Source organism: Erythrolamprus reginae, chromosome 3, assembly GCF_031021105.1.
Source record: "Erythrolamprus reginae isolate rEryReg1 chromosome 3, rEryReg1.hap1, whole genome shotgun sequence".
In the NCBI taxonomy this organism is placed as follows: Eukaryota; Metazoa; Chordata; class Lepidosauria; order Squamata; family Dipsadidae; genus Erythrolamprus; species Erythrolamprus reginae.
The window spans coordinates 43,528,917-43,541,825 of NC_091952.1; the positions used below are offsets into that span (position 1 = coordinate 43,528,917).

The 12,909-nt window shown below is 37.4% G+C and overlaps 1 protein-coding gene and 1 long non-coding RNA gene across 10 annotated transcripts in view; one reads left to right on the forward strand and one right to left on the reverse strand.

The window, feature by feature from the left end:
- ARMH1 (armadillo like helical domain containing 1) overlaps positions 1–12,909 on the reverse strand; it is a 43,595-nt gene that overhangs the window by 23,794 nt on the left and 6,892 nt on the right. For all 9 annotated transcript variants that reach the window (XM_070745007.1, XM_070745016.1, XM_070745009.1 and 6 more), the window contains exons 3-7: positions 12,172–12,240; positions 10,802–10,968; positions 7,038–7,234; positions 2,610–2,694; positions 788–910 (exon numbers count right to left, since the gene is read on the reverse strand). In XM_070745007.1, the coding sequence (XP_070601108.1) occupies positions 788–910; positions 2,610–2,694; positions 7,038–7,234; positions 10,802–10,968; positions 12,172–12,240 (641 nt within the window). The remainder of the gene's footprint in view (positions 1–787; positions 911–2,609; positions 2,695–7,037; positions 7,235–10,801; positions 10,969–12,171; positions 12,241–12,909) is intronic.
- LOC139163831 (uncharacterized) lies at positions 175–11,005 on the forward strand. The gene is made up of 2 exons (XR_011558529.1): positions 175–259; positions 10,896–11,005. It is a non-coding gene; the product is annotated as an uncharacterized lncRNA (long non-coding RNA).

A 12,909-nucleotide genomic window follows, 5' to 3' on the forward strand; every position in this document is an offset into this window, starting at 1 on the left:
CCCAAAAAACCATTTCCAAATTCTCTAGCTTTTAAGCAGCAGCAGTATTTGACTTATAAAACTATTTTTCATTTCAGTAGTAAAGGAAGGGACTTCAATTTTTTGACTTTTCAGTAATGTTGGTTTATGTTTTCCTTTGAATAATACAGTCCTGTCCCCAGGATTCCTAATATATGAAACTACAATCAATGGTGAAGTTTTATAGTGGGATCTACCTCTTCAGAACCATAGGCTTAAGCTTCTGAAAATTTGGAAAAAGGTATGGATTTAGTTAGAAAACATCTATTACATGTTGCTTCCTCTGATACCAACTTTCCCCCCTCTCCTTATGCAAATACAGATATAACTTCAGGTAGTCCTTGACTTATGACTGCAATTGAGCCAAAATTTATATTGCTTGGTGAGAAATTTGTTAGTGAATTTTGCTCTATTTTATGATCTTTCTTGGCACAGTTAAGTGAATCACTGCAGTTGTTAGGCTAGTAACAGGGTTGTTAAGTGAACCTGGTTTCCTGATTGATGTTGCTTGTCAGAAGGGCGCAAAAGCTGATCACAGGACCCCAGGACACTGCAACCATCATAATAAATATGAGACAGTTGTCAAGCATCTGAATTTTGATCGCATGGCCATGCAATGGCTTTAAGTGTGAAAAAGGGTCACAAGTCACTTTTTTTCAGTGCCAGTATAACTTTGGTCATTAAATGAACATGAACTGTTGTTGAGGATCAACTGTATAAAAGTAGGACCCGTCTTTCACACAGACAAATTCAAATATCACAATATTACCTTCCAGGATTCTTGCTTGCATCTTGGCTGTCTCCTGCCTTGATGGCTTTAGTAATGTAACCAAGCCTTTCAGCAGAGCTGGTCGCACATCATAGGCCATAAGATCCTTGATCAGTTGGATAGCTACAAGAAGGAAGATATCAAAATTAAATTCCAATTTTGCAAAAGCGAGTTTTAATTAGATGGTATCTCTTATACATAGGTGTCAAACTTGCGGCGTTATGTTGCCATCATGTGAGATTTTGCGACGTTTTTTCCCTTTGTGGAACTGGGGTGACCGTCGCCTACATTTGACATATCCGGCCCGCAGGCCACCAGTTTGACACAACCCTGTTGTTATACAATACAGCTTCATTTTTTCCCATAGATTCTAGGGGATGGAACAGAACATTATACCATTTAGCTCTGGTTCTCTATGGCCCGATTTCATTAACATGGGCCTGTCATTAGGGACACTTATATATATGAAATATGCATGGGAACATTAAATATCATAATGCCCAATAATGATGTGGAGGAGTTACAGAATACTAAAAACATATCCTGTTTGAATTCAATTCTTGGCAACTACTTTCATATAATTTACATATCAGCCTTGCAAATGTGGATTGCTACTTCTCCCAGTGTGTCTTTTAAAAAACAACAACTGTGAAGTAATATTTTAGCTCATAACTGAGGAGGTAGCCTTCCATTCAAGTACTATCTAGAGTTGACTTTGTCCAGCTTGCAAGATCAGCCAAAAATAATTACAGTATGTGCTTTGGATGTAATTTCATTAAGCAGTAAATCTGTTTTCGGTGGAGGGGGGGAGTTCTTCCCAAAATAGCATAATCAGTCCTTGTCACAATCAACCATTATTCATGGCCTGGGTAAGACAATTATGATGCAATTTGTGTTTAGATTTTCTATTTTATCCCTGAAAGAGAACTAAGTCCTTTTAAAACAAACCCATTAAAAACTGTTATAGATATTTTTTGTTTTGTTTAATAGAGTCCTCGGAGAGGGGCAGCATATAAATCCCAATAACAAACAAACAAACAAACAAAAAACAAATGTACAGTATATAAAAATGAGTTATTTGCAGTCTAAAATTGATCTTAATAGGAAGATCATTATGACATGATGATCCAGCCAGCACTAATAGAACTGATAATTATATCATAATTATTCCACCATTGGTGAATATATGCTCTACTGCAAAACGTATTGGATGTTTTCATAAGATGAAGAAATTAGATATTCTTTTTGTTTCTGCAGGATTCAGATGGATTTTATTTGTTTTATAACAAGTAGTTTTACTCTCTCAACTCACTGGTGGAAATAATATGATCTGTAACAAGATAATTTTGAGAGTGATCTTGTAAAATGTAAAAACTTTAAGAAATGTATTTAAATAATTAAAATTTAAAAATAGTGATTAATAACAGAAAATATTTATTTCCTATGAATACAGTCATTCTGCTTATCCCCTATTAGCCTGAGAGGTTTCTTGGCTTTCTTGTCAGCCATTCAGTAAAACTAGACAAACATAATCTATGCACGCATAGGTTGCCTACTTTGACAACAAGGTTAACTATTATGATGGGTGATGTAGGGAAAATACCTGAAATGACTCGGGTAAGGAAAATGTTATGGTTATTTATGAGACTTCATATTGCATGTAATATTTGTTTTACGTACTACCTTAGTTTTCAAGGCAGTTCCCTTGTCATTATCCCGCTTTAGAAATATTAGAATTACTATTTTATTTAAACTCTGATTTTCAACTTTCAGTAAACATATTTTTCTGAACATGAAGAGACTGAAAAAAGCAGAGTTTTACCTTCATACTGTACCTCAAAATTCAGAGAGCGAAGCACAGACAGCACAGAATCAACAATGCTCGGATGGGCTTTTCCCACAATTGACTGATAAATTAAAGAAGAAATAAGGGAGCATTATTTCCCAAATTGGATTCTGTGAAATAATATGTCCATCTTAGAATTCTCTATCTTATTTATTTAATTATTTTTCACATTTTTGAATTGCCCATACACCTCAGAGAGGGACTGCATGTACCCAATTAATTTGGAAAATTCATGTCAGAAAGCATATAAATATTTAGATTTAGCATGTTCCAATAGATACCACTTTGACCAACAAAGATGAATTCCTTTCTGCCACAGATTACCTACTTGCTTTGAATAATTCTGAACTTGCTTTTAGTGTTAATTTTATTGATTTACAGTGTATTTGATTTCTCATTTGTGAGTCTGGGTAGCATAAAGAATGCGGAAACATAATATAACCAATACCACAAAGCCAAAAAATAAAACAACCATGCAAACAACACAAAAGGCAAAAACAATTTTAAAATGTGTAACACAATCAGGAGATGACATAAGGTAAACTGCAAGGCAGACAAAACAGTAATGGTATTGTATATTTTTTAGTTTTAATCATCTCTATTTTAATGCTGATTTTTCTATTTTAAATATCTGTTTTTATATACTTAATTACCTATGTATTCTTTTTTAACACCTATTGTACATCACCATGTGTCATTTTTTTCATGAAATGGAAGTTATATAAATTTGATGAATAAATACATAATAAATATTCAAATCATGTATAAATGGGTGCCGCTCACTGAAGTTACCTTTGCAAGCATATATATCATTAAAAGCATGCATATAAAGTACTTTAAAACTTAAGCACATTAAAGAAATATGCCTGAGAAATAAATACCTCTGGCAAGGAACTCTTAAGTAGGTATTAAAGGAGAGCATAAATTTCAAGAATTATGCACAATGGCCTGGTTTTAAAATATTTCACATGTCCAATAGAACAATAAAGTCAAATTTTCCCAGATATGGAGTACCCTCATAAGGCTGCAAGTTGCCAGAAGGCACAGTTACATTTTATCTTTATTAAAGTTATGTCATTCTTCAGATGAAAAATAGTAGCTGGCTGAAGACCATCCAGTGGTTATTATTTGAGTAGTTATTTGAACCCATGATTTCTTAAAATTAATTTTACTAAGGATGTGAAAGGCAAATCTTAGTTGATAAGCTAACAAATTCCTGGCATTAGTTCTGTTAATTGTCACATTTTTGCTGAATAAGATACTAACATAGCATTTAGCAAAAAGATTTTACTGTCATCTCTGTTTCAAATAATATAATTATTTTTCACTAGCAAATCACATTAGTAAATCCCTGTTCTACAAATCAAGCATGTATTGCTATGACAAGTCAGCGGCCCTAATTATTTTTATTAGACAAGCTTTGTTTCAGATATGAAAACCAACTCCATTCAGTCTGGGTTTCAGAGAGAGATTTATTCTGTTGGTAAAGCAAAAATAAATAGTTGTACAATGACTTGAAGATGAACATTTATTATAGCAGACTTTCAGACCTATTTTGTTGGAAATATACATTATTTCTCTAAGTTGATAGGCAGGATATATGTGGGCATCTATGTGTTTGTGTGTGTATTCACACAAAACATATGTGCCACAAAAGAAAGAATGGGAGAGTGAAAAACGTCAAGGTCAGAAGGAATTACAATATAATACAGCCTGTGAGAATTGTGCAAAAACCTAAATGTATAAGTAGTTCTCAACTTACAATAATTCATTTAGAAACTTAGAAGACTGACAGCAGAAAAAGACCTCATGGTCCATCTAGTCTGCCCTTATACTATTTCCTGTGTTTTGTCTTAGGATGGATATATGTTTATCCCAGGCATGTTTAAATTCAGTTACTGTGGATTTACCAACCACGTCTGCTGGAAGTTTGTTCCAAGGATCTACTACTCTTTCAGTGAAATAATATTTTCTCACGTTGCTTTTGATCTTTCCCCCAACTAACTTCAGATTGTGTCCCCTTCTTCTTGTGTTCACTTTCCTATTAAAAACACTTCCCTCCTGAACCTTATTTAACCCTTTAACATATTTAAATGTTTTGATCATGTCCCCCCTTTTCCTTCTGTCCTCCAGACTATACAGATTGAGTTCATTAAGTCTTTCCTGATACGTTTTATGCTTAAGACCTTCCACCATTCTTGTAGCCCGTCTTTGGACCTGTTCAATTTTGTCAATATCTTTTTGTAGGTGAGGTCGCCAGAACTGAACACAGTATTCCAAATGTGGTCTCACCAGCGCTCTATATAAGGGGATCACAATCTCCCTCTTCCTGCTTGTTATACCTCTAGCTATGCAGCCAAGCATCCTACTTGCTTTTCCTACTGCCCAACCACACTGCTCACCCATTTTGAGACTGTCAGAAATCACTACCCCTAAATCCTTCTCTTTTGAAGTGACCATCTGAAATTATAACAGCACGGAATAAGTGATGTATGACCTTTTTACACACTTACAACCTTTGCAGCATTCCCATTGTCATGTAATCACCATTTGCGACCTTGGCAACTGGCGAGTAATTCCTTAAGGTTGAAATGTTCAAGGATCATGACTTTCTGACAAATCAATGGTGAAGCTAGATTCACTTTACAATGTCAGTAACTTAACAACTGCAGTCATTTAGTTAATCGTGGTAAGAAAAGTCGTAAAACGGGATAAAACTTGACAACTGTCTTGCTTAGCAAGAAAAATTTGGTCATAAGTCAAGGACTATTCATAGGCAACACTGCTAACCGGGCAATGTAGGAGTTAGGCTTAGACAAAGGGCCTATCCAGGTTGGGGTGCGGTGTCAAAAAAGTCAAGATGATGGCTGCTGTCATGCAATTCTGGCCATCAGATGGATGTTTTCCACTGTCCTCCAGACATCCAACATCACACCTTGCATTTTTGTATGGTATTTTCTTTCTGAGATTAGCTCCCACCCCTTCCATGATTTCTCTTCCGTGATTAACAATTGGATGACATTTTAGACGACAGGGGAAACAAACTCCATTTTACTGAAATTTATGCATAATAAATTCATTATCCTCTTGTGGCTGGAAAATGCAGGTGTGGAAACAGCATCCTATTGGTCCAGCCTGCATACAGGTGTGGGGAACTAGAGCCCTCTTTAGTTGCTAGTGACCATGAATGCTGGTCTGATTAAAAGAGAGAGAGAGAAAGAGAGAAGGAAAAAAGGAGAGGAGAGAAAAAGGTCTATGCAAAGTGGCTGGAGAGAAAGGCTGGGAAGTAAAGTTAAGTGAGCGTGCAAAGCACTTGCTGGTTCCTGATTGAGAAGGGAGAAGAAAGATCTATGGCCGACTTTCCTGGAATAAGGGAATAGGGAGAAGACATCAACACTCAAGACTCAAGACGGAATGGAGGGGATTACCATCGCTGGTGAAGCCCTGGTCTCTGGGGAATAACTGGGAGAAGCCACTGATTAGAGGTTGTTCCCCCAGTAGAAAAATGGTTGGTGTTTGGCTGAGGAGATCCAGGAGAAAAGTCAACGGTGTTGAGTATATTACAGTAAGTCCAGCCGGTTCCTTTTTTCCCCAATTTCCTCTTGGTAAATCCAGAAATGAGGGACAGAGATGAGTAAAACAGGGACAAAGCAGGAAAGCTAGCTGCGCATAATCTCTAGGGCAGTGGTTCTCAACCTGGGGGTTAGGACCCCTTTGGAAGGGGTTGAGTGACCATTTCACAAGGGTTAAGACCATGGGAAAAGACAAATTTCCCATGGTGTTAGGAACTAAAGCTTCTATTCTGGCACCATGGAACATATTTTTACAATCTGACCAACCAAGCGTTTACAGCAGGGGTTTCCCTCTGACCTTTCTGTCCAATCAGCTTAAAGCTCTGTTAGGAAAATTGGTGCTAGACTTATGGTTGGGGGTCACCACAACATGAGAAACTTTATTAAGGGGTCACGGCATTAGAAAGGTTGAGAAACACTGCTTCTAGGGAAAGATTTAGGAGCAAGCCTGAGATCCAAGTATGTTGGCATATAAATAGCCTCACTGTAAATAGTAAAATAAAAAAAAAAGCATAAAAGTCTCCAGTGTTTTCTGTCTCACTTGCTACAAAATACATTCTAAAATCATGCCTAAGATACCAGTAATAGAAATGTCCTGGTCCAAAGGTGTGCAGTGTTACTTACAATGCAGCTATAAAAAGCTTCCTATTTCTTTCTCAGTTATAAGCATGTGTCTTGACAGTTACGCATTATTACTGTCGGTCGCTGCATTTGCAAATCTATCAATTCATTTATTTAAAGGAAATAAAATTCTATACAATCCGTAAAACTGAGGTTGCGTACAAATACAGTATTTTCATGCTTTATCCCACTTCCCATTTATTTCGCTGACCTGTATTATCCTGAGTGTTTGTAGTGACAGCTGCTGGGCTTTTGGAGAAGTGCACTTTAAAAGAGCAATCAACCCTTTGTACACCTGATTTTGATATTTGGGGTTGCCGTGTCCTAATGTATCCAGAAGAATCTGCACTTGTTCTTGCGTTGCTTCTGATTTGGAAGTGGCGAAAAATTCAGCAATGGATCGCACGCCTGTGTACGGAAAAGTTCTCTTTAATAATAATAATAATAATAATAATAATAATAATAATAATAATAATAATAATAATAATAAATTTATTGTCATTGTCAAAACAACGAATTGTCATTACCAACGAAAGCCGTGTGACACCCCGAGACCAGTCCCACCATACATAAAATCAGAATAGGTAAATTTAAAAATAGAATAAAAAATAGAATAAAATGTCCCACACACTACAAATTCCCCACCCTGAACCACTCAACCATCTACATGACAAACCGAGTAACCAGTAGGTTAAGAAAAATCTGCCTATAATGAGGTTCCTTTGAACTCATCAGCAATATCAATTAAAAACATATCGTAAATAATATTGACTAAGCAAAATATTGTGGCCAATACTGATGAGCATCAAGCAGACTGCAACCAAAACAAGACTATAGAGCAGAGGTGTCAAACTCGATTTCATTGAGAGCCACATCAGGGTTATGCAGTGATGGGCTCCTACGGAACGGTCAGGAACGCAGTTCTGGTAGCAAAATTTGGAGCTTCACCCCAGAACACCCAATTTGCACTGAAAGATGTTGAAACAAAATGCATAAGCCACATCCACAGTGTGGTAGTAAAAATTTTGGTAGCCCATCACTGGTGTTGTTTGTCCTGGGCGGGGGGGCTTGGTGGGCGTGGCCAGTTCAATGTCACTCGGGGGGGTGACAGCTTCCTGCGCCCGAGTTCCATTTTCACTGGCAGAGGCATCGCGGACCAGTCCTTTACTGTTTCAGGGCCAAATCTAAGCATCATCTGGACTGGATTTGGGCCCGGACCGTGAGTTTGACACCCTTGCTATAGTTGGTGAGACTTCCCCAGAGCTATCACTGATTTAGGATTCCCAAGCTCTAAAGAACTGCAATTAATAATTACATTTGAAAAACTGATTGGAAGAGTTGAATAATCTAGTTGGACAATTGGTCAAAATTCTTCTCTGACATTGGATATAATGCTGCTAGTCCAGAGTCTACATGGTAATGCAGGATTGTAGCACTATATTATCAATAATGCTTTCTTTCCTACTACGTTTTGAGCAGTTTTTCTTTCTGGTACCAGTAGTTACAAAATACCATAAAGTCATGCATAAAGGTCAACATTCAATTCCGATGAGTGACAAACTCCGCATAACATTAAATGTGTAAGTGATAGACATTATGTTTCTAAAATGGAAATATCAACAGCTAAGGAATGCAGATGATTTGGGAGATTACATTAGTGGAGAAAAAGGATTCAATCTTCTCCCCTCCCATAATCCTAAATAAGCTTCATAAAATGTTCTCATTAAATAGTTTTTGACAATAATTTAATTCTACAATCTTAATAATGATTAATCTCCTAAATAGTTTTTCAGTTTTTAATATATGAAATTTGCATATAGCGTGTGTGTGTGTAAATAATGTTTTTCGGTGTATAAGATGCACCTAGATTTTAGAGGTGGAAAACAAAGAAAAAAGTATTCTGAACCCAATGGTATAGTAATATACTGTTTATAAACTTCAAACTTGATAGCTTTAAGACTAGTGGACTTCAACTCCAAGAATTCCTCCTCAACCTGTTCTTGCGAGTCTTTGGAGAGGGGCGGCATACAAATCTAATAAATTATTATGATTATTATTTTGCAAAAAAAAAGAGCCATTTTTTTCTTATAAATGAGATAGGCAAAGGGTCTGGGAAGCCTGCAGGGAGCTCCTGGGTGCTGGGGGAGGGTAAAAGTGTCCCCATTTTTGTGAAAAATGACCCTGGTTTTGACCATTTTTTCACAGATATGGGGGCATTTTTGCCTTCCCCCAGTCCCCAGGAGCTATCTGCAGGCTTCCCAGACCCTTCATCCACCCCATTTTTGTGGAAAAAACCCAGGCAAAAAATGGGCCCATTTTTCACAAAAATGGGATGTATGAGTGGGACTTCAGGGCAGCAAAAATGGCTGTATTTGGTGTGTTAGACGCACAGACATTTTCACCCAGTGTATGTATTCTCTGAAAAATACAGTGTGTGTGTGTGTGTGTGTTTGTACACATACACACATACAAGTTTTGGAAGCAATGATCTGTTCTTTGCAATATTTGGCTTTTTAAGTAGGCAAGTTTCTGAAACTGCTAAAGCCTACAGCCCTTATGCAAAGTTGATTCAACTAATTCAGTTGGGTTTACATCTTAATTGCACAAACTCTTGTGTGTTTGTCTTATACCAAACCGAGTGTTTCTTAAAACTGGGGTCCTTATGGATAGATGTCAAATGTTGCTAAATTACATCTTTCAGCATCCTCATAATTGGTTGTACTGGCTGGGACTGTGGGGATTTGTGATACAGCAACTGGTCTCTACATGCTATCTATCCATATTTTAGAGAAAAGGATGAACTGAATAGATGATATATAGAGATATAGGAAAGATATATATGGCCATACTGTAGATATTGTAAGAGCCTTGGTGGCACAGAGGTTAGAGTGCAGTACTGCAAGCTATTTCTGCTGATCATCGGCTGCAAGCAGTTTGGCAGATCGAATCTCAGTAGGCTCAAGGTTGATTCAACCTTCCATCCTTTCCAAGGTTGGTAAAATGAGGACCCAGATTGCTGGGGGAAACCACTTAGAGAGGGCTCCAAAGCACTGTGAAGTGGTATATAAATCTAAATGCTATATAGATATATAGATACTGTATAGAGATCTAGAGATATGTGATAATGGAATTAACTTTTCATATTCTAGTACAGTGATGGTGAACCTTTTTGGTTTGTGTGCCAAAAGGGGATATGCGGTTGTGCTAGCATACATGCATATGTCCACACCCCTTCCCACACCCATGAACTGCCCTTGCACAGGCACATAATCCCCCATCCCCATTCATGTGCACAAGCCTCACTGAAGCCTGGGATGGTGAAAAAATGGCCAAACTTTGGAGTCTTCGGAGAGGGGCGGCATACAAATAGAATAAACTATAACTATAAACAGACAAACCGTTTTTTCAAACTTCCAGTTTGCCCATTGGATGGGTTTTTTTGCATTCAAAAAATGTTTCCTGAAGCCTTCGGAGGGTGAAACGGCCTTCCCTAAGGCCGAAGATCAGCTGGCCAGTGCGTGCATGCACACTGGAGCTGACATAGGACATCTCACATGCCCCTCCAATGTGGCTCCGCATGCTACATACTGCACCCGTGCCATGGGTTTGCCATCATGGTTCTAGTAGTTGGAATACTCAAAGGGAATTTCAAAAAGTTAGCAATTTGCAGAATTTCAAAAGGGAATTATGCTTCAGTTAACTCTATGCAGAGCTCTAACATACTGCAATAAAGAAAAAAGACCATAACATCTTTTTGAAGGAAAACGGTCTTATGAAGACCAAACATTTCCAGTATTTTTAAATTAATGTAAATTAGATCACTGAGATGATTTATCATTCCGCTGAATTACAGAAGGGAAGCAATTCTTTTCTTTCAATGAAATTCAGAGACAGGAAAGATTTTAATTGTGTGAGAAAATAATTATCCTGATACCTCAAACTGCTTTTCTTAAACAGATGTTGAAATAAGCCTACCATAACTTTCACAGATAAGCTCTTTGAATTTCCTGCCAGATTTTGCCACTAACTGAAGAAGTTTTACAGACTCCATTTTGTCTTCCTCTTTCAGATGTTTCAGCCCAAGGACTTCCAATAATGTGAGGATACCACCAATTTCCAGGAATTCAAGAAGATACCGCTGCCTGCAAAAATGTAAAGAATAAAAAGACTTTATGGCAATTCTGTGTGTGTGTGTGTCTGCATGTGTGCACATGGGTGTGTAAAAATACTATTTAACACTACTTCACTTATTTATTATTTTATTTAATTTATTTGTTTTGTCCAATACACAATAATACACAATGAGGGTTATAGAGGATATAATCAGGTAGAATGTATTAAAGGGGGAATAGAGGAGAAAATAAAGGAGTGAAATATAACTATGAGAGAATAGCAGAAAAAGATATAGGTACAGAAGAGAAGATATATGAGATATAGGAGAGACAATAGGACAGGGGACGGTAGGCACTCTGGTGCACCTATGTACACCCCTTAGTCCTAGTGATGTTGATTTCTTCTTAGTAAACTGTCTTCACTCTCCATTTGTGTGTGTGTGTGAGATGACATACAAGTTAGCAATACTTTTTACACAGAAAATTATAACTTTAAATTTCCATTTATCATGCAACAAATTGTATCCCATCCAAAGAAACTAAAGGGGATAGTAGTTCAGATTTCATCAAAATGCGTTCAAAGGTTATTTCTGGAATGGCTTCTATCCTTGGTATGCAGTTACATTGCATGATTTCAAATGTGATAAAATATGCAAGTGTGTCATCAAGGATTATATAACATTTCTCCAATTTGGGATAGGCTACTATTCAGGCAGTGTATCCTTGATGCCACCAGAGAATATTTTAAAAAGTAACCATATTTTATTTTCAAGAACTTGTAAATAAGTAAATGTCTTCAGAAAGCAAAGTGCCACAGAGATTCATCAAACAAGAAAATGCTGAAGCATAACCAACAGAGCTTCCTATACAGATAGCCCTCAATTTAGAACTATTCATGTGGTGACCATTTAAAGTCACAACAGCACTGAAAAAACATATTTTGAACATATGATCAAAATTTGGACACAACAGCTGGCATGTATTTATGGTTGCAAGTATCCGAGTCATATGAGTCACTTAATAATTGTGGCAAGCAATGTCATAAAATGGGGCAAAATTCAGGTTACAACTTTTTTCCTTAGCAACAGAAATTTGGGGCTCATAAATCAAGAACTACCTGTATATCATTTGATACTAACAAGGAGAACATAAAGAACATTCCTTCTTTCAACAACATAGAAGACAAAAAACTGTAAGTTTCCTCCAACTCCTGACAATGGTACATTTACTCACCCACTTGCAGCTGAAAGAAAGATGCCAATTGATTTTAACTGATTTTCCAGGCATATTCCGTACATATATCTATTATTGCTTAGTTAAGGCTATTAACATATTCCACTGAATAATCCTTAGCTGAATTTATTTTTTCCTTATCCTCTTTGCTCTTTTTAAAGCCATTTACAAAAATTCTGTGTATGGGCTTAACAATGGGGCTACCTTTGAAGAGTGTTCGGAAACTTCAACTCATCCAAAATGCAGCTGCGTGAGCAGTCTTGGGCCTTCCAAGAAATGCCCACATCTTACCATCACTCCGCGGACTGCATTGGCTACCAATCCGTTTCCAGGCACAATTCAAAGTATTGGTTATGACCTATAAAGCCCTTCATGGCATAGGACCAGATTATCTCCGAGACCACCTTCTGCCGCACGAATCCCAGCAACCAGTGAGGTCCCACAGAGTTGGCCTCCTTAGGGTCCCATCAACCAATGTCGGCTGGTGGTACCTAGGGGAAGAACCTTCTCTGCCCCAACCCTCTGGAATCAGCTCCCCCCAGAGATTCGCACTGCTCCCACCCTCCTCACCTTCCGAAAGAGCTTAAAAACTCATCTTTGCCCACCAGGCTTGGGACTTTTAGATCTTTCCCCTGATCAATGAATGTTTAAGTATGAGTACTGAATGATTACCGTAGTTTGATAGGTTTTACTTTCCTTTAATTGAATTGGTTGTTTTTAATGTAGTATTAATTGGAT